Source organism: Anomalospiza imberbis, chromosome 8 (assembly GCF_031753505.1).
Source record: "Anomalospiza imberbis isolate Cuckoo-Finch-1a 21T00152 chromosome 8, ASM3175350v1, whole genome shotgun sequence".
Classification (NCBI taxonomy): Eukaryota; Metazoa; Chordata; class Aves; order Passeriformes; family Viduidae; genus Anomalospiza; species Anomalospiza imberbis.
The window spans coordinates 19,529,004-19,551,851 of NC_089688.1; the positions used below are offsets into that span (position 1 = coordinate 19,529,004).

A 22,848-nucleotide genomic window follows, 5' to 3' on the forward strand; every position below is an offset into this window, starting at 1 on the left:
GTGCATACACATACATAGGTATGTTCTTGGTTTATGCTGTGATACCGTGCAGGTAATGAACAGAATTCCTAATGTTTCAAATTGGCAGTGCTTGATAAAACATGTACAAGGTTATTATTTGTACTTCTTTAGGAGAATCTGTATTTTTAATATAAATTTGGCAAGGCAGCCAGTGTGAAAGTCTGAATTTGGAAAGGTCTCCTTTCTGGCAGAAGAATTGTGGGTGGGGTTTTATTCAGGCATATTGTCTCATTTGGAGGGTGGAAGGTATCTGAGTACTCACTATACATAACAAACTTCCAGGAAAGTGGGATTTTTTTTTCTTTTTTTTTGTTTTGTTTTGTTTTTTTTTTAATGCTAGAGGAATATGGATTCACTGTTGCACAGGAACTCTTACAATTCCAGTTGTTTATTGGAGCCATTTATGCAGTGAATGCAATCCTGGCACGTTCCCTTTCTCTCACTGCATTTCCTGATGTGTCAGTACTATTTTTAGTTATGACTTTTCAGATTAGCCATAAAACTGAGTAAAGCTCTGTTCCCTTTGAATAAGTTGTTACTCATAAAGGTTAAGATCAGTCAGTGTATACAGAGATGCACAGTGGAAAAAAAGAAGGAAAATACAAAAAACTTTAAAAGGAATCCAGAAAAAAAAATTGATGGCATGTGAGTATGAAAAAGAAGAAATGAGCATGCTAGAACGCAAATTTGGTGTTTCAACAATATAAGTTCCGAACATGTTTTTCATTTAAAATTCTTTCCCAAATCTATCCCAATTTCTGGATCTTTCTAAAAAACATGTTTGGGAATTTTGGTATTTCTTCTTTGGTAACTCTTCTTTTTTCTACCTCTCCCTTGGAGAGGTTCTTGGAAATCTTGGAAATAATTTTTCCTGTTATTTAGTTGCCACTATGTATAACTGAAATTACTATAAAAGCTTGTTCAACACAGCTACTAAAGCCAAAGGGCTTGAAAGAGGGAAGGGCAGATATTCTTTGAAACAGATAGAAAAAAACAGGTGTAGGCAGAAGGTTATCAGTTACCATTTTGCAACCTGCTTGAATAGAATGATATAATCATTAAATACATACTCCTTTTCAGTTACTCAGAGAATTAGTAGCACACAAGAGGAAGTATTTCTTTCTTCTTTATACCATGAAGCACCATGGAGAGTAAAAAAAAAAGAGATATAAAATATTATGTAACCTTAAAGTTTGTGGTGGTGACTTTCCAGAGATTTCTTTTCTGGCAGTCAGTACAGTACAAAAATCAGAAAACAGAAGTCCAGCTTGAATGCCATTGAGGGTCAGAGCTCCCTAGGAGGAGTGGAAGAAAGTGGAACTTGCTCATAGTTGCCATTTTTGCTTGTCTTACTCTGTTCTGTTCTATAATGGCCTTGTGACTTTGAAAAGAAGATAATTTGTTCAATTATATTTTGTCACTGTCACTTTAACTGACTTTTTACAGCAGTAGAAATGACTGAATGTATAGTTTCTCTTTGTGGAAAGTGAGAGAACTATTTCAATCAGCTGCATTTCTTGGCACTTACACAGTATGTTTCCTATTCTGTAAGCTATCTGCCTGGGGCTGCTCTGCAGGGCAAGAAGGGGGATGCTTCCTTACTTGCAACTCCTATGAATTATCAAGCAATTGTTTATATGTCTTACTTGAAGGAGATTATTCTTCATTAGCTTCTACTTTTCCCCAGAACAAAAATTACATAAAATGTAAATAACCTTGTCACAGGTGATGGATCAGTCTTAGTGTATTGGGACTCTAGAATACATTTATGTATTTTTATATATATGAATGATTTATTCTATTGTTACATTATTATATAAAGCATATTTATGTTGGTATTTATTTATAGATATATGAAATACTAACATCATTCAGCCTGTGCACCTCTCACCTTATTCCAACAAGCTGGTGCAATGCTCACTCCTGTCAGTTTCCTTGTACTGGTATGTTCAAAGGGGAGTGATCTGAAATGAAACTCCAGCTTTTATTAAGGAAAGAAAACCTTGCAACACAGATTTTAAAGCCCTATCCTTTTGTCAGAGTCACAGACATAAGTGGGGTCTTTTTTTTTTTCATTATTTTTTAATTGAGTCAGTGCTCCTTCATTACCTCCAAGAGCCGCAATGCAGAAGAGCGTTCCTCATTAGAGCAAAAAAGCCCTGCTGCTGCCTTGCATGAGGGATGTACCTATTCTGGGCATTTTGCTGTCCACAAGAACACCTCCTTAAGGAAAGAAGCAGGGTTTCTTTTCCTTTCTTGCAGGACGCTGAGAGGGTATACTGGGAAATCATAGTGCTGTAATTCCATATTGTTGGGTTTTCTAATAAGCATCACTTCTGGCCAAGCAGGCAGGATACTGGAGCACACGAGCCCAGGTCTAACTCCAGTAGGTTATTTTTATGTCCCTGTAACCTCAGCTAGCTCAAATCCTGTGAACAGTGCCAGAGTGGCAGCCCCCTAGGAATGGGCTGACCAAGCTTTTGCGGCGTGTGCTGACCTCTGCAATCTGTTCCTGGCTCCCCAGCAAGTGGACGCTAAGTGAGCTCGGGTTTGATGACACACACAAGCTGATTACTCCCTCTGAAATACCAGCAAAACTGGGAATGTTCTGACATGCACGAGCTGGTGCCCTCAAGACCTTGCTGAGTTGTCCTTGTCACTGAGAGGAACGCCTCTGGTCTATGCCTGTACTTCATGGAAATTGTTTCTGTTGAGGCATGACTGGAGCTCGTTCCCTTCTTCCGAGGGCAGCTTCTGGGCTGCCTGCTCCGTGTGCAGGAACAAGGAGGGCTATAAGGTATTCTCAGAAAAGGAAGGACCTTTGCAGTTTACTGCTTCAAGGGAGCTCTGGCTGTATAGAGTGATATTGCCATGGCATAATTTATTTGTAATAGTCTTGCCGGGTACACTTTGCAGTCCATATAATTCTTTAAGTGATTATTTTACAATTGTACTCAATTGCATTTCTACAATTTTTGGATGAACTCACAACCACACCCATAAGATTTTTTGATAAGCAGTAGAAATTAGCTTCCTGTTTTCTTACTCTTAGATCCTCTGATAGCATCACTGCTCTCAAAATGATTTTACAGTAATTCTAAAATTAGTTGTAATTTTGGAAGAAACATTCATTTCCAATTCAGTTCAAGCTAATAAAATGTGATTATCATAGTGCTGTTGCAGTTTGATATAGTCCAGAACCCTGTATAAAAAAGCAAAGCTTTTCTAGCAGCTGTTGTACCAGATATTTTTTATTGATCTCAGCCTTGAAGTGAGTTTGGTTTTAAGGACTCATTGTTATCTTAAATAATGGTAAGAAAAAATTAAAGATAAGATTTAAGACTGGACATATCAGTGCATATGAATTATTTAGAAGCAGTAGATTTTTATTTGTGTTTGCAATCTATAATCCAGTAGAAGGTAGCTAATGCCTTCAAGTATAAACATAAAAGGATAGTCTCTTTTTAGTAGTAATCTAGATAAATCTAGATATTCACATGTGCAATTAAACTTTCTGTTCCAGATTTATCATTTTTCTTGCTTTGTTTCACACTTTGGAGCAACATATGTACGGTGCTTTTCCTGAATGAGCAGCATCTTTATGTTACTGTATGTGGGGGACAAAAGGGAGCAGGATAAGGGTTTCAAATTACACAGTTATTTGGAAATTGTGACAATGGGAATTGTTTGTTTGTTTGTTTGCTTTTCCAAAATTGTTGATCTGTTCCTGTGGTTTAGAAATTACTTCCTCACAGGACAATACTATTACCTGCTTAATCATAAGGTACTTTGCTACTAATATTCCTACGGCTCTAATATTCAAAGCTTAATAATAAGCTTATAAAAAGCTGAGTTCTGTTCTTCCCATGGGAATCTGCTTCTGTCATGACATACATAGCTGAAGCCAGCCTAAGTTGTGCAATTACATTCTCAAGTGCTTGCAAATTGTTTGCCAAAATTTTTTAATTGTTGACATCATTTGAAGGGATTATGTTGCTGGTATGTTACAGATTTTTTCAGTGTTCACATTCTCAGAATTGTAATGCTTCTGAATGGCTGTGTCATATGTACATCTTATATATTTTGTTTTGTGGACTTCAGCAACAAAGTTGAGCTAATTTCTGAGCACTATGTCTCAAGAACTGAAAATAGGATATGCAATACTGGAGCATATTCATTATCCAGCTGCTTGGCTTTTTATCTAAAATGGTTACAGCCAGATGTTTCTCACAGAAGTGCAAAGACTCTTATCTTCCCTAATAAAGAGCAATTTTGTTCAGTACTAAAGTTATAGAATTAAAATTTTTATGTAACTTATCCATGTTTGACTTTCTGAATGCTGTATTATTTTCCCCTGTGCCACTGTCTATGAGACTGAATGCCACAGTTTAATTTGTGGGGGAAGGTATTTTGGTTTATGGCTTGGGATTTGATAGTGTCAAGTGCCATCTTGTTCCGCACCTTCAATAAATTTTCCCACATTTCTCTGAGTCCTTAATTACCTTGCAGAGTTTTTTGAGATGGCTACATTACTACTGCATGCAGTATCTCACATAAGGCAACAACAGTGATTTGCCATGACATGTAGTGTTGTATTCTCCCTATTATCCTGTACATGTGGTAGCATTATTTGTTCTTTCCTCTTGCTGTATATTGAGATCAGTATCCTTCTGAGTTGTTCACAACAATGTCAAGTTGACTTTCTTTGCTGCTAATTTTAAACTTTGTGAGCATTTCTTTCCTCTGTTTAGTATTTTGCATTTCTGGACTCTCAACTTCACTAGTCATCCGGTCCCACTTGTTTAGTTACCTAATTTCTCCTGAAATTTTACACTTCCATTTTCATTTATAATATCAGATAAATGTGGATCTTACTGGCCTGAAATCCCACTGGTTATTTATCCTATTAACTTTAACTTTTTAGAAAATTAGGTATAATATTTGTTACTTCTAGTTCTTTTGCACATAAATGGTTTTTAATGAAGGACTGTGTATTCTTAGCAGATCAGCCTGTTTATTCTGAAGCTCTTTCAGCATTTTTGGATGCTCACCATCTGGGCAGGTTGACAACTTGCTAACATACTGGTGTCACTATCCAGGCCTTCGAACAGGAAGGGAGAATGGGTCAGAAAGTCCTTTTTCAATGGAAATAATTCAGTAGGAAGAATAAAGTAAGGCTGAGTTGAAAACAACTTTTGAGAATTCAGAAATTGATTTGATGAATGGGAGATTGGGAACAGTAACATAATTATTGCTATCATCCATTTCCGTTTATTTGGAGTATAAATAAACAATTATATTAATATAAATATGCATATTTAGGGGCAAATTGCTTTCTACTGTAACAAATTTGAAGACAGAAGTATTACACTACCATAACTAATTGGAGCGATTCAAAGTCTCAAAGCACAAATACAACACCACTTCTGTATAGCACACTGGAGGTCTTTGTAGTTACAGTTCATTTCAGGAAAATTCCTGAATAGAAATAGGGTTAGGTTTGCCTCTGAGCACTTTGTTTAAGTGAACTATAAACAGAGACATGCCTGTAACACCAGACATTAGAATTCAGAGTCATCAGTAAGGAAGAAAAGTTGCCATTAGCAGTAAGTCAGGCAGTGTACCGCAGATTGGTCTGGAGGAGTTGAACTCCCCAAGACCTCGACATTTATTGGTGAGTTCCCAGCCACAAAAACACATTCAGCCCTTCTAATCAATAGGAGTCTAAATCACAGCTTTACTACCACGCTTAGGTCTCCAGATCAGCAGGAATGAGAGGGGAAGGCTTGCAGGCATATGAAAAGTAGTGGGAACTGTTGGCAATATGTATAACAAATCAGAGAGAAAACCTGCTAGGCAGTTGGGGAGGCATTAACAGCTGAGAGAATTGAGTACTTGGGTTTGCATTTTCCATCTACTGAACTTGGCTTAACTTCTGTCTGGCCCTGGCAGGGCCCTGGCCCTTTCAGTGGTGGTAGCGTGCTCTCCACTCCCTTTGTGCCACCACGGCTGAGGCTGATGTAGCAGAGAGGTGTCAAAAGGAAAAAAAATCCATATAGTAGGATCATGGATGTAGTGCATTAAGTTTGTAAGCCTCTTACTGTATTTTGCAAGAACTGGGTGATTATCTGGATTTTCAGATAATTTTCAGATTTTCCCCACTGAGGAGAAACACATTACGTGTTTTATGGAAAGGAAAATACTTCCTTGAAAGGGAAAACTTCCACTCTCTTGAGACTTGCTGTGGGCTTATATTCTGTTCCTAGTTGTAACATTTTGGGCATGCTGACTTCTCTATTTTCTCTTGGTGCTATTGTCAGTCTGAGGACTTTTTGTTACTTTTACAGTTTAAATATTCTTTATTTTCCATTGAATGCTAACACAATATATTTTAATGCTTATATACATAAATACAGCTGTTAGTGAGCTTCCCACTAGAACATATCCAAGAATATCACATGTTATTTAACTATGCTAATAATTGTTTCCCACCCTCAAGCATACTTCGAGTGGCTGTTACAACCCCTTCAAATAAAGTTTAAAAATTAAAGTATTTAGGAGAAGTTATAATTAAAATTAAATACAAAGCAATAATACATTTCTGTTTGTTTTGTTACCTTACACAACAAGATATTTCCTTACTGAATTTCTTTCTTAGTAGGAAGAGTGCATTTTGGAATACTTTTTCAAATAAGTAGAAACAAAAAACCTGCAAGTCCTAGGCATTGCAATAGACAAAAAAAGCTACACATGGTATAGTGTCAGGTATTCTGAATGTATTTCATATATCTCTTCCCAAGTAGAGAGGTGCATATTCTTTTATATTTGTGCTCTATTAAAAATCTAATGAAGTAGTTGTAGGAATACAATAGTATTCCATTACTGTTCTTTTTTTCTGTCTTAGACATTAACATGACTAAGCAGCATCAAGGATCAGCAGTATCCATTAATAACCTTCAATACTGCCTTATGTAATACATTTAGTACCTTACATACTCTGTCAGTCATAAACAAAACAATTAGGGAGTTTAGAAAATCCGTTACAACTACAGAAGACAGCCAGTCAGCCACAAGTAACACAGACTTTGCTGAAAGAAATATATATTTTTAAACAGCATTTTAAAAAAGTATCAATGTATAAATGATAAAAGGTTCTGTTCTAGTTTTCTTCTGACTCTTCCACTGATATCAGAAGGAGTACTGAGCAGAGAATCAGGATGGAATAGGCCTTAGCTTTATGCTCAGATGAGCTGTTAAAATGCACAGTCTCTGAAATCAGGAAGAAACAGCACAGGGAGCCATGTAATGAACCTTTACACTCTTCTACATTCAGGATTATGAGTTCTGCTCTAAAAATGCCCCAGTTCCTTATGTGGTACAAAGAAATGCTATAGTCACACAAGAAGAAACTGGCTGTTGTCCCGGTGAGTCTCCACCTGACATAATGAACTGGAGAAAGGGATTTTCAAAAGAAAACAGGTTTAGATTCAGCATTTTATAGTAATTAGCTGACCTTCCAAAAATGGCATAGGCATTAAGAACTTCCCAAATCACTAGTGCTTTACTACAGGAAAAAAATTTCTAAAGGAACAACCAAACTGAGACTGCCGTTGTGTTCTCCAGCAGATTGATCCCTTGCTACCCTCCACTCTACCATGGCTAGTTTTATATGTATTGTGAATGTAAAATTCCAGTGACTCACACCCTTGCAGGCATTTAAATTCCTCCTTTAAACCCAGGAGTAACAGTGAATTCCTGTAAGTCTGTCACATAATTTCAGAATGAGGTAACTCAGGAGAACAATCATAGCACTATGATAGCATAAGCCTTAGCCAGCATAGCTGGTTGTCTCTGAAATACATTTCCATGAAATGTAACTTTTTCAAGGTACACTGTGAGGCAAAATGTTGTTTGTAAATAAGTGTTGGTAGCAGATTAGCAAGTTTCTTCAACTCTACTTAAATTCAGCCAGATGTTTATAATATGTTCATAATAAGAAGGTTGCATAGCCGTTATCTTTATAATTTGATAGAGAGTGCATGTAGGCAAGTATAATGGGGAAAATCAGATCCAAACCAGTGCACATAATTCAATAGGACCTTAAGTAAAAGATTGAAACAGAAGACAAGAAGAAATAGAAAACACTTAATGGTTTGCTGGTAGATTGCAGATGAGTTCATTACTTTGTATTTCATTCCTTTCCCATGCAAAGGGCACTGAAGAAGAAATGGACAAACTGAGATGGCAATCACAGATGTGCAGCCAACATTGAGAAATAATAAAAAATATTATTTGGGTTCATCTGGGGTTTGAAATCATGCTCATGTAACAGCTAAAACTATATAAAGGAAATATGGTTTGACATATAAAGGAAACTGCCAAACAAGAGATTATTTAATGATGATTTTTAGAAATGTATTTATTAATTAAAAATTTGGATGCTTCAGCTGTGAAATATAGTTTAAAATCTTTCTACTCAAATTGTAAATACTTATGGAATAGGCAGTTATTAAGCCAAATGCTTAGCAGAGCATATGCAGCTATGGATAAAAAGGCATCAGAAAAATTAACTTACTAGAGTAGTATCATTCAGGTGAGATTTTTTTCTTTTTAAATAACATTAAATATAAAAGACTTCCATTCATTATTACAGAAGCATACTGTTTAGGACTGGCTTCCTAAATATACATTAATCAGCTCATGTGATTAGCTGACATGCACAGTATGATTAGTTTTAGTCACCAGTCAGCATCTGTGAATGGTAGAAATGTCTAGAAATGAACACAGTATTCATGTATCTATTTTAAAGATGGCACTGAAGCACAATGCTTGATAACTTATCTGAATGCAAAGGTGTCTTAAATAAACTTGAGCTTTCTTCCTGAGCTGCACCAAATCATCTTCAGCATTGGTGTAGGTTTCTCTCAAGTGGTGCACTAGATGAATGTAAACAAAAGACTATTTTAACTTTGAGCTTGTAATAGATTTTGATGCCACATTCAGATTTGGCACAATTTAAGATATACTTAGCTTCCCTTGAGTTGTATACACTATAGAAACTGACTTTATCCTGCCACATTCAAAGTTTCCCGAATTTCAGAAGTACCTGGTACTAAGATTCATTGCAGGGTAGTGGAAAGAAATTACTTCCCATTCGCTAGCTTCATTCAGAATAAGGAATAAATTAACTGAAGACTAAATAATTGCAATTCCAGTGGAAAGACTTGACAAGGACACAGAATTCATGCAAGTGATGTGTGACAGTTCAGCTAGAGAAATAATGCTAGCTGAAAAATAAGCTTTGCTTCTAGCTTTCAGCACAGTAACAGTCTCAGTGCTGTACAAGAGATTTGTTTTGTGCTGCTTCAGCATCAGGTGAAGAAACACAGACCTTTACCTTGTCTTTTATTCCACCAATCTGTTTGTAGATTTTTAGAAACAGCTATACACAGTACAAAGGCCTATCCTACAATTACATGTGTATAACTGAACCCTTCATCCTACAAGCACATCTAGATAACTGAATTCTTTTTTCTGGTTAGAGTTCTGTTTAAGTCAGTGAAGCTTTACATAAGTGCAAGGATTGTCCAGGTGATAATTTATAGGCTTGTGTTCCAATGCAGTATTTTTATCAAGAACTTCTTGTTGTTAGTAAAACCCACCTGATCTTTCGTGCATCTTCTATGCAGTACAACACTGCACTGGGCAATATACCTTCTTGGCTTTATTTTATATGTGTATAATATATACACAAATAAAAAGTATCACCTGCAAATAATATTTGGAATGTGAAAGACACAAAATGTAAACATTTTATTTGGCAGTTGTTCCAAACAGGTGAATAAATAAATGGAAAAGTACATCTTAATATTCTTTATAGCAACAGATGCAGTTGCACATGTATTTACATACTGTGGATGCAAAGAACAGTTAATTTAATTTCTTTTTGTTAAAAAATGCAACTTCCAACACCACTAGACTTGACAATTAAAGATGAAGATACTAGTAATACTTTGTTCTAGCAATCTCAACTTTTAAAGGCATTCATTTGGAAGTAAGATAAGAGAGTCATCATGCATTTAGTTCATTTTGTCCGCTTACGGTAGAAAGTCTGATGTAATCTCAGAATTATGAGTGTCATGCGCTTAAGTCAACTATGACATGTTTATAAATCAATGTAGTTCCCTTAAAACTTGAAGCAAAGAGAAAATCTCGTTTATCGATGGAGACATGTATGAAAGATCTCGGTGCCTGCACGTTTAATTCTTGAAACTTCACAAATTTTGCCTTTTCCGCATCCCAATAATAGACTTGAGTGAAAGAATAATCACTTCCAAGAATGGCATATTGATAATTATTTATCTGAAGTGGCTGGAATACCATTGACCCTCGGGATGGCATCCTTTGTAAATCCAGAAATGCTGAACCACCCCATTTCATTACTTTAGAGTCCCCAATAAATCTTGTTAAGCAAATGTATACATCCTCTTTCACCTTGAAATGCTTCACTGCATATGCATCTTCCATATCTTGAATATCAAACCGCTTAACAAATTCATTTGTTCCTTTGTTCCATTGATATATTACAGGTCTTTGCGAACTACTTGACAGAATTAAATGTGGTTTGCCAGATATTTCAAGATACTCCACATCAGTATCTCTGTACCAGGCGTGCAGAGACTGATGGGAATAAAATCCATTCCCATTCCACTTGTAAACCGTGGTGAAACCAGCCTTTGAACTGTCTGCAACAACAAAATACCAGTCTTCAGCAATCCTGAAAGTTTCAATGTCATTGGGTTTTCGGATTTTAAGGATTTCAATATCCTGTATTTTTATAAACTTATTAGCAAAAATATCTCTTTTATATATGTGGGAGCCTCCAAACAGCTGTGCGACAATGACATACAGCTGACTCTCAATAACTATAGGTTTACACACAACAGTTGAAGTACCTATAGAAAGAAAAGTAAGAGACAGGATTAGTACCAGTTTTTGGATAATTCGTTGTAATGTTATTTGTCAAGCAGTGTTCATACCTGTAATGTTGTCATAATTCCTGAACATTACTTCCACATGGTCCCATTCAAGAAAGATGCATTTTCCAGTAAAAGGCTGAGCAATAACCACATGTTCATCATTCATATATGAGAAAGTATCTACTGACAGAGACTGGTATGGCAGGGACTGATAAACTTCAAATTCTGCAAATTGCACACAACAGATGATAATTACAGAGATACTTGACATACTGTACTGAAAAAAATCTGCTTATCAGATACCAATTTATTACAAATTACAGTATTTCATCACTAGTCGAATTTTCCTGTTGATAAAGGAGCACTGCAATTTGGTTTTCAATCTTTCTCAATAAAAAGAAGTACTGTTTTATGTTCCAGTTTTCCAAAGCATTATGTAACGTCCTAAAGTTTGAGTAGATACTGAAATATAGGACCCTGCTCCCAAATGATTCCCATGTCACACTTAGACCAGCAGAGTTCATATTGATTTTAGTAGAAATTCTATCCAGAATGCAGTGTTCCTGAAAGTTGTCTCTAGAATGAAAAACTACAGTTTGACTTTAACAAGATTAAATAATTTGAGGCACATTACCTGTAATAATGCAATCAAACTCTTTTGGAGAGAGGCTATTGATTTTGCGCTTCTTATATTCTGGCGGGCTTTCACAGTAAATGTCTTCAACAGTTGCATTGGTGCTGCCCAGCCACTCCACTAACCACTTCAGTTTGCAGTCACAATTAAATGCATTGCCTCTAAGATCTCTACAACAAATAAACCACGCATCGAAAATAAGCAGTCAGCTAATGCATTTCTCCTTGATAACAACAAAACAGGCTTTTGTTAAATATGTGCCCTCTTGCTTATTCTCACTTGAGGCCTTCCTGGCTTAATTTGTCCTGACCCACGGTTAAATCTACATACCAGAACCCACACAGATTTAATTATATTAAGGTAATCAAGGAGACCTTAACCTGGTGACAAGTCAGAAATTTTTATCAATTTCCCCAAGTTTACAGGTACACAAAAGCCTCCCAAACTAACGTTTCCTTTGGATTACCCTGTCTCAGTAGAAGCATTCTAGATAACAAAATAGGAATTAATGTAACCTGATGGTCAGCCAGACACTATTCACTATCTCCTTTAGATACACTCATTTAGGGCTTCAGGAGAGACAAGCAAAGGAGTCCTGTTTAAGGCTTTACAGCTGTCTTCAGTCAGATTTCTGATCGTATGTACAGGAACAGGCGAGCGCCAGGACCAGACTGTGTGACCACCTGGCCATGATCAGCCTTGCCAAGTAATGCTCCAGCTTTGCTGCCCATGGCCACATCTCACTACTGCAGCTCTGCTCCAGGGATTCAGCCTACCCTAATAATACTGGGAGCAGGCAAAGGATTTTCTGAGCTTATTAGCCCAGATCAGATGGAACAGGATTTGGTATATTGTAAACACAATCTATTTCACTAAAGCAATTATAATATTTATCTGTTTATCTATATTTTGTATTTTTACTGATATATTTTTATTTATATATATATATTTAAACAAGCTGATGTTTTGATCTGGTTGCAATTAGATTTAGTATGGGATACTTACTTAGACACATGCTTTATTGATAAAAGTTAGCTTTCCCAGGAATTGCTTGCACATTAAAATATTACTCCATTAAATATCTTCCACCTTCCCTGCATGCCTTGCTCTCTCATGCATCCCTAAGGATCCTCCCTTCTTATTCAAGGGATGAATAATGAACATGCAGCTTTTTACATAACTAGTAACAATATTACTTATCTTCATAACTGGTGGAATATTCAAAACCATCACAAGTTCTCAACAACAGCAGACAAAAAAAAAACCAAGCCTACTCATACCGTGTAGTCTCTACCCAGTAACAAGATCCATTACTGGCTACTAGTTTGAATGGTTACTCAGAAGGTCCTCTAAAATAATTTCTTTATACTTCTATTGTAATTAAAAGATTAATTAATTGCTTTCTTACACATTTGTTAAAGAATCCAAGCCTTTAAATATGTCTTTTGGAAGTGACTGGAGATTATTATTTGCAAGACTCCTGTAAAAGAAAACACTTCAGTATTAGTGCTAGTTATTCATGAAACTACACATTTTTGCAAATTGTGATATACTGTGTGGGGTTTTTTACTTATGGCAAAGAACAGTGGTATTCTCCAGCACTTAGTTCTAAAAGATTGCTTTCAAGAATAGCTCATTTACTTTGTGACTTTTCCTTCCACTAAAATGCCATGCCTCCTTCTGTTTTCTCACTCTTCAGCAGCCTTGCAGCATTTGCAATACTTCACTTAGCAGAGTAAAAAGTGCTATCACCTTTGGTGTTTTGCCAATACCATTTAACATTTTAAAATAATTAGTCAGGATTGGATCTACTGATGTTTTCCCTACAAGATCCCAATACATGGTGTTCATATCACTGCAATTTCCCCACTTTCTTGTACCTCTTCTGGAAGGAAAATCTTACTAATATAGGCTTAGGTTTAGCTCATAGTTTTTGAAAATATGCAGTAATAGGCAATAAATTGCTTTTTGGCGTGAACTGCTTTCCTGGCATGTGCATGTGTGTGTATAAAAGTGTATTAGACCAGCAAATAATCTTATTAATTCCCCGTTTTCAATGTTGGGAAAACTTGTTTAAATTCAGTGAGTATTCCAGCTAGCAAGAGTGACAAGGAAATGTGAGCAGGCTATGAACAAACAGTATATTACATTTCAGTCCGACTGTCTCTATGAGTCTGCCAAAGGTCTCAGATGTCATAGAGGGCATGACAGAAAAATAATAATGTTGTAGGGTATAGTCTATGCCTCTTCCAGTTAACAGAATCATTTATTACTTATGAGAAGAAAGAAAAATGGAAAGAAACCATTCTTGATTAAGATCCCAGTTAGAATCTGTAGCTAGTAAGATTTAGAACCTCTTCTGTTTTAACTTGTAAACATAAATGTCATTTATCAACCACAATTTCTCTAGCCAAGCAAAGACACTTAGGCACATACTTAAGTACAAGAACAAGCCCACATGTACTAGGCGTGCTGCCTCATTTCGAAATAAGTGCTTTTCTGATCAGTAATAGTAAATATGGGATGTTTCCATTAGTCCATTCTGAGTTCACCACTTTCTAAGTAAATCTGATTGTAACACTATATGTGAATGTATCATGTGCTTCACTTATGTGCAATTTTATATTCCAGAACAATTCTTTAGAAGTCAGATAATTCACATGGAGAAAGCTGTGTGGACTTGCAAGCTGAGATAAGTTTAATGCCCTACATGCTATTATATAGCAAACTAAAGGGGAGGGTGTACTTGGAAGTAGGAGTGGTTCACCGCTGCCATGGGTACATGACTGACAGAATTTAAGCAAGGCTTATGCATTTGCCATTTTTTAATGAAAATTATGCATTATAGTCCACTGTTAAAAAGCATACTTACATATTAGAAAACACTGTCTTGCCTAGATGGTGCTGTATGTGGTATTTGAATTATAATAAGAGAGTAAAGGTTGGCTTAAACATGCAGTTAAACTAATGGTGACAGTTCTGAGAGAAATACAATCAAAATTATGTATTGTGCATAGAAATTATCATCCAATGCTATCTGTAAGGTTCTGATGTTAAATTAGTAAATTAGTAAAAAAATGCAATATTTTAAAAATTTTTCTGTTTTCAAATGTACTCTGACCAGAAAATAAATCCTTTTGCACAATAACAAATTCTAGATGGCTCTCTTTTACAATAAGGACACACTATAATTATTAAAGTTAATTGCATTATAGAAGTAAAAATGTTTGGATAGCTTACTGCATTCCAAAATTTATGTTGGGAAAAGGAAGTAAATAGAATAAATGGAACAAAGTTCATCTTGTCTAACTTCATAGAACTTATTTGCATTCTCATTTACTATGATTCTTTTTAATATATTTTATGTACACAAATACTCTCTTGTTTCTTAAATGAAAAGTGCCTCAGGGTGCCAAATGATCATCCTTAATGTGTATATGCAATTTTTCTCAAAAGATGGGGAGTGGTTCTTCAAGCAGATTAAACTAGTGGTGCCTTTGCAGTTATTCTCCACAAATTTCTCATTGTCTTTGTGAATTGTGCTCCATGGACAATAGCAGCATGATGCAGAAATCTATGTCCCAAAAATGTGCATGCAAATGGCAGTTGCTCCTCAAATGTGGATCTGTCTTTTGCATGTATTTTCTCTTGTGAAACAAAGCATCCCCAGAAACCAATGCAACAGCAAGACAAGATGTTAGCCTTAGACTATATGCTCTGTGGAGAAGAATCTGTGCCTTCCTCTGTTTTAGAAAAGCAATTTGTTCACTGGCAGCAGCAGCTACTAAATAAGTAAATGAATATGATAAATAATGTACTGGACCCATTTGTGAATATAAAGTTATTCATGTGCGTAAATATTTTGAAGATAGGGTCCCACTTACCAGCTATCTTTTTTTTCTAACAGCATAATTGTCTGTACCTCTAATATGGATTGTTATGGGATGTGCACAGCCTTTTTATGTACCTCTTTCCCTCTCCTCTCTTGTTCCTCTTCCTCAGACCTACAGCCATTCCATAAGTAACTTTATCTACATGAGTAGTCACAGTAGGCTTGGTTCCAGCCAGCTGTAAATCTTGTCCTGACCAAAAGGGAAAGCATAAAGTGTTTTATGGTACATTTACTAGGTGGTGAAGATGCGGTGAATGCAATTCAACTATTATATTTATGCATTAACTGTTTAAAATGGGACCTTTGCTTTCTCTCCTCTGTCAAAATATATGAAAGAAAAAGTTAAATGGCCCTGTTTCAAAACCCTCTTGGAGGTTATCATGTTAAGGCCAAAAGGTCAGGATCCCCTCCCCTGCCTATGACACGCACCACATGACATGCTTCAGAATGCAGATGCTCAGAACTGGGTATAGACCCATGGCAGGCACACTACAGACTTTTTTCCTTTTCTTATTTTGCATTTTTTTTCCTGTTTTCTTATAGTGTATATCTTGTTTTTTAAAAATTTATTCCTCATTAAATTAAATTGTTGCTAAAAGATAAACTTGCTGTATGATATGAGACAAAAGCCTGTATAAAAACTGTCTTCCTAGCTCAGAGACAAGGAAGCTACTCTTGTTTACAGTGAAATGTTGGAGGTATTTGTTGCCAATGTGTGTCTCACCTACTGAGCACAATGTGAGAAATGCTCCTGCTGGTGAGGGCATGGGGAGCATTGCTCCTGCAGCACATTGGCATCCAGAGTGCCTTGGAGTAACTTGCCCTCCCAGCTAATGCAGCAAGGGGCTGCATCAGGTCAGAGGGCAAGAGGTGGCCATGTTGCCAAGGTAGCCAAAGAGCTGAGCAGCACACAAGGAATGGTAAGCAGATCCCAGTGTCAGTGTGTGACAGGTCCTGACTGTGGGATGTTCCTGCTCCCGTGCAGGAGAGGACAGGGTGCAGAGTAGGGTAGGTGCAGAACGTAAGAAGTAGATCAGTAAGCCCGAACAAGTACATCTTGTTGTAAGTCTTCTATTTAAAACTGCTCTGGGTGGGAATTTTCAAGTTTGATTTAGTCAAATTCTTCTGTATACTATTACTGTCTTAGGAGGACACGGGCACAGACAGTGATGGCCTGTCCCAAGAATGGCTGTAATATTCTCCTGGATCCGTGTCAGACTGGGGTACCTGGGAAGAGGTGTGGGTCCATTCCTCAGCCTCTCACATTCCTAACCACAGTTCCCACCCTCATCCTTTCCAAGTCCCAAACTGGGACTCACCTCATCCAGTGCCAAGATTCCCAATTCATACTCCTCCCTGCTCCTACATGCTCAGCTGGAAATCCCCTGTGCTCCAAGCAAAGAAAGTCAGGGAAGTACTGCTAAACATGTAGTGCTTGGAAGCTGTTTGTGTCTTTGCCTTCTACACATACCACAGTTTGGAAGTCTTTGTGTGGAAACACAAAGATTAACATTCTAATCAAATTACTATTAATGCCACTTAAATAACTATGAACAGTTATATATGAAAATGAGAAATTAAACAACACAGTGTTCAGTTACTATATTAAATATACAAAGTAATATATTTAATCACTTTACTTACAGGTGAATTAAAGATTTCAGTCCTCTGAAAGTATTTCTTGAAATGGACTTAATGTTGTTGTTCTCTATGAACCTGTAACGGGTCGTAAAGTGATTCTGGTCAAGCAATGCCTGGAAATTGGAAGCCCACCCACTCTATTCAATAATGCCAGGAAATATACTTTTGTCCACTCACAAATATTCTAGATGAGGAAGGCCCATGAAAGCATCATCACTAATAACATCAAAAGTGTTGGACGTAAACAACCTGCATAAACAAATGCAAAACAAAAGACCATTAGGTTATCAGCAGCTTTAGAAAATGGTTCAGCAAGGCCAAATTTCCACTGCCTGGTTTCATGTTTTTTCTGTGTGAGCACTATAGGACTGTAAGGCTGATATATTGCACCACAGTGTGGTGCAAAGGGAAGGATCCAACAATTGTCTACTGGGGCCATCTGATAAAATTCCTTTGACTTCTGTGGGATGTAAACGTGGGTTTATCGTGCCAGTAAAACAATGGGATTGTACAAGTGCCTCTGGAGATATAGTAGGACAACAATGAAATCTTCAAGTACTACAGAGGTTTAAATTGCCTTGGTTTAAATTGCTGGTTAGCCTGACATTAGGTTGAATTTGCAACACTGGCAGGAAGGAAAATCCTTTAACGTTTAAGTTAAACTTCTGAGTGTATTTAACCCGAGGGTACTGAAAGTTACTGGGGAAAAAAAAAAAGAAAAATCTCTTAAGTTCAGTCAGTGTTCAAGTCGGAATTATTTTTAAGACCTCATTACACCTCTTGGAGATACTCTTAGAGTATACATCTAACAGTAAAAATACTAGCAGCACATTTAATTTTATGTAATTTTGTAAGCATTAAAAGTGGACTAGCATTGATTTTTCCAGGTTTATTTTTGCTTATCAGCCATGTTAGCATTTGTCCATTATAATCTAGCCCTGGACTGCTACCCTTTTAATGTGGTGGGACATCATAAAATACAATGAACTTTACCCCAGTGGAATACTACATGCACATCTACATTTTAATCAATTGACCTGATGAATAAACAGATTCATACTATGGCATCCTTAGACATTCAGGAATGCAAGATTTCCAAGTACTAATTAATCCACTTAATGAGTTAATCTCTTATGTTGATGTTTACATTCAGAATAAATTGCAGGTAATTTATTTTCTCAGTTGGCTGTTGCAGATTGTGTTTTTTCCAGTTTCAGTGTATTCCTATATGAAATGCATGAAAAAAATACAAGCAGGAAATTCTTCCTTTTTGTCAAAATCAAGAAATACTTCAGTTTTAGAGAAAATACGTAATTTTATAGAATTCTTGAACCAGAAGACCAATTTATTAAACCCTGCAACTAATTTTACTTTTCTGATATGATTTTACTGGATAATTTCTCTTTTTCTGCACTCTACTCAATAATTTACAGAACAGGGTGGTATCTCTTTAAATAGTATTGCTATTTTAGAGATTGCCAGGCTAACAGCATAGGTCTTGCACTTGGTGAGCTCATTTGCCTTCCAACTCATACCTCTCCCCAATGGCTACATCAGATGCATTTGATACACAAAGTATTTTTTCCCCCAGTTTGTCCTCAAACACCGTAATTGCTGCTTCTGGGGATAGAGGCTGAAGGTATGGCCCTGTAGCTAGGGACTGTATCACTTGGCAGGAACAATAGAGTGCTAGCAGGTACAAATCCTGATGCCATGATTACCTCCCTTCTTTCTGCAGGCTTTCATGTCATCAGTTTATAAGGGCACCCTCAGCATGTTGCTGATACACTGAGATAAAAGTGCTGAAGATGAGAGCTGGGAGGTTTTCTCTACATTTAGGGAACACTCCTGCTGGCACTTCACCATAGCTGTGTAGGTTCTTTGCATTTTTGCTGTCACATGAAGAGCACAGAGCATACCATCCATACTACACAAGAAGAAAAGCTCCCCTGGACTGGGAGTTATGAGTAGTGTTTAGCTCAAGACCATGATTTTTCCAGAGACCATTGGTGTCACTACATTAAAAATAGTAGTAAATAATAATAGCAGCAGAATTATACCATATTTAGACATCTGTGACTGCTGTATTGGAGATATCCAATTACATTTGGACTTCAAAAATATAATGCTGAAGACTATTTCCATATGTATTTCTAGTATTATAGAAATACATATAAGCTGCTAAATCGTGCTGTTGGCTAAATTAAACCTACCAATACAGCTATAATCAGGCAAAGCTAAAACTTCCTGAAATGTTTAATTAACGTAAGTTTTCCATATTCTTATTTCCCTTACTATCTTCTGCCAAAGATGAAAATTTTTCTTTCCCATGTACAAACTGGAGTGTTGTCCCCACAGATACAATCCTGCTCCTATGGTCTGTGTTTAAGGAGTCATTTGCCTTAGATCAGCAGCCTGACATTCCAAGGATGGCAAGCAGCTCAACTACCACGTTAAAAATATATCTGGAAAACACAACACTCATCAAAGCCCACAGTGGAACAAATCCTGCTTTTCTGGGGTCATAGTTTTTGTTGCAGCATTTATGAACAGCAGCATAGAACATGCATTTCATTGTACAGTAGAAATGAAAATTATTATCGTTACCAAAATGCCATAAAATGTTGCCAAAGCCCACTGTGCCAGGCACTATAATAACTCAAAATAAGATGACTGTGTCTGTCCTACTCTACCATGCCCAAATCTGCCTGCTTTGCAGTGGGATTGCTAAGTGTAGGTGGTGTATCGTAGCCAAGAGAGAAGATGTCCTACTCACTCTCTTCAGATACAAGCCCCACCAGTGCTGCTGCTTTTTTTTTCCTCTCCTTTGAAAGGCCCATTGCAGCAATTATGTGAAATGTGTCTCTTTTGTCATCTGTGACCACCTGAAAAAAGCTTCTCTGGAATAAAGCACCGTGGAAAAGCATTTAGGTTTCCATAGTAACTGCATTTACCTATTTACCCTGTATCCAAAATTGTACAGTATGTCTGCACCTCCTTATCAGCTCCACTTGAGGTAGCAGAGTACAGCCAGGGTCAGGGCTTCAGCTATCAGTATGCCACCAGTTTAATTCAACAGCCAGAGAGCTCCAGTACATCAGCCTTACACCTCTGACCACATCCAGAGCGCACGGAAGGCAGTTTGGGACAGACATCCGATTTTGGTTTTGCTCACACTGGGGAGTCTGCCTTGCCAGATTTCTGAGACAAATCTGGGTGTGTGTCAGGCTGGCAGCACATCCACTATAAACAGTTCAGGTTACACCCCCTCTACCTCTGTATAGCTCACAATTATATAATCATATGCCCACATTTCTAGGAAAGCCTGTGAGCCTTTAAAATTCCTATGTTGAAATGCAGCTAAACATCCCAAAATATTCACTTTCCGAGTATACCTCATCACAGTATTTGATTTTGAAATAACTACTTCAATCTTTAATTAGAAGAAAATTGTCATTAGTTTTAAGACCATGAAATAACAAACAGGATCAAATCCAGGTACTATGAAGGCAAACTCCCACTGAAGTGACTAAACTTCCACAGAAGTCAATGGCAATTTTACGTGGAAAAGGACTTCAGGACCTGTCCCACTGCAATGACGGGCCTGATCTGAGGGGTTCTGAGCTCACAATCGATGGGAGTTGCAAATGGACAGCTTTATACTGGGATCAGGTCCCAGGAATGCAGAAAATAAACAAGAATAGTTGTTGCAACACTTAAGTCCTTACTGTAATGTTAATTAAACTATAATTAAGATATAACATGCATTCTGTCGCCAAAAGCTTCAGCATGTAAGTATTCAAAGTAGTACTGACAACAGACAGCCTTGCAAAATTCTAAGTAAAAATTAAACATGCAATATCTTTCAAATTGCTCAAAAGTCATGTATTTTATGATCTAATAAATCTTCTGCTGCTGTTTCTTATAAAATTAATACTAAGACCCTTTCTGAAATATTTATGAATACATATACACTTCGTAACAAAAATTGTATCATATAAATATTTCTCACAGAAGCTGCAGAGATGGTGTGAGCAAAAAACTCCCTTCTGGGATTTTAGTAAAAGCAGATCTCACAAAGGATCTGTAAAGAAGAAAAAAAACAACCGTACATTAATGTAGCCTCATATATCCATGGTTATAATACTGATCTGGACATCACAGAGATATTTATTTATATAAGTAAAAAAAATTACCTTCCTCCCCCCAAATATAATATGACAGGCTTCATGTACTACACAACAAGATATGAAATGAGATATGTGCACATACATAGACAGACAGACAGATGAAAGAGATATAAAAATCAGGATTCAAGGATGCAGCACAATTTTAACACATTAGCTGATGATTCTGAATGCTGGAGGTACTCCCTGCAGCAAGCATCCTTCTGTATGCACTGAGAACACCACACATCCTAGTTCATTTTAAATCATAAATTAAATAACCAAATGCTTACAGCCCTTACAGTGAGATAACATCAGGCGGAACGCTGCGAGGAATAGATCTGGCATTTTCACATAAAGCATTATCTTTGGTACAAGTACACCAGGCAGGACATTTTGGCTTCACTGGTTTCTTCCCTTCAGTCAGCAAAAGCACAGATAAAAGGCATAAGAAATAAGCAATTCTTCTAAAGGGTCTGCTGGCATTTCCCATTCTTTTGATCCGCTCTCGTTCCAGCCAGTTGAAAGAATATCCCAAAACATGAACAGGGTTCTTTATTCAGCCATTGGATGTCTTTCTCTAAGTCCAGGTCAATATTTGTCTCTGCTTTCCCAACCCTTTTCTTTCTCTTTCACTCTGTTTTTGTAGATAGAAACCTGCAGCTGATCAGTATGTTTCCACTCACTCAGGCAACGTACTGCTCAGAGAAGAGACCTGCGAGGTGCTGTAAGATGGGGAAAATCCAACCGGCTGAAGGAAAAAAAAAAAAAAAAAAAAAAAAAAAAAAAGGAAAAAGGAGAGAAAAAAAAGACTTGCATCACCACAAAAACACTGAGCACAACACAGCATTAGATTGCAAAGTGATGTAACTGAGAAATACACTGCTTTCTGTTTTCACAGGGAGGCCCTTTCCCTGTTTCCAAAAATAGTACAGCATTATGTTTTGCTGGTGGGTGGGTGAGCGGGTGTGGGGTGGAGTATATGTGTGTGGGGGAGAAATCAGTCATCTCTTACTGGATCCCTACAACCTCATGAACCTTTCAAAATTATGCTTCACATATTGCAAGCAGCAGAACTAAAGGCAGTATCCACAGGAAAATGAAATAGAATAAAAATTGCTGCAAAAACTGTTAGATTCATTTTTATCCTCGGCCTTTATTACACATATTTGTACCATTGAAAAACAAGCTGCCACACATGGAAAATATTATAATGTATGAGAAAATGCCTTTGACTGTCACTCCTAAACAAAATATTTTCTCATGCAAAATAGACCCCAAATACAGCTTCTTTTTTTTTCCTTTTTTTTTTTTCCCCTCAGAAAAAGAATGCTTCTTATCTGTTGCCTGTTTTCTGAGCTGGTTAAATGAAGGCATAGGTGGATCAAGCACAGTTCTATATGAACAACATTAATTTTAAAAAACGTATTTTCTTGGAACTGGTTTGATTCTTTTAGATGGAAAAAAAGAAAATTGTCATTTAAATACCGGCTGTGTTAAACCTGTAGTTAAGAA

The 22,848-nt window shown here is 36.9% G+C and overlaps 1 protein-coding gene across 4 annotated transcripts in view; it reads right to left on the reverse strand.

Moving 5' to 3' along the window:
• Positions 1-9,801: 9,801 nt before the first annotated feature.
• LGI1 (leucine rich glioma inactivated 1) overlaps positions 9,802-22,848 on the reverse strand; it is a 29,010-nt gene continuing 15,963 nt past the window's right edge. For 3 of the 4 annotated variants that reach the window (XM_068197648.1, XM_068197649.1, XM_068197647.1), the window contains exons 2-9: positions 21,636-22,084; positions 21,180-21,251; positions 17,345-17,416; positions 17,171-17,242; positions 13,043-13,114; positions 11,635-11,804; positions 11,061-11,225; positions 9,802-10,976 (exon numbers count right to left, since the gene is read on the reverse strand). In XM_068197648.1, coding sequence (XP_068053749.1) covers positions 10,159-10,976; positions 11,061-11,225; positions 11,635-11,804; positions 13,043-13,114; positions 17,171-17,242; positions 17,345-17,416; positions 21,180-21,251; positions 21,636-21,826 — 1,632 coding nt within the window. In that variant the 5' untranslated portion in view covers positions 21,827-22,084 and the 3' untranslated portion in view covers positions 9,802-10,158. Of the gene's footprint in view, positions 10,977-11,060; positions 11,226-11,634; positions 11,805-13,042; positions 13,115-17,170; positions 17,243-17,344; positions 17,417-21,179; positions 21,252-21,626; positions 22,085-22,848 lie in introns of those variants that run through there. The other variant, XM_068197650.1, reaches the window with a different exon arrangement.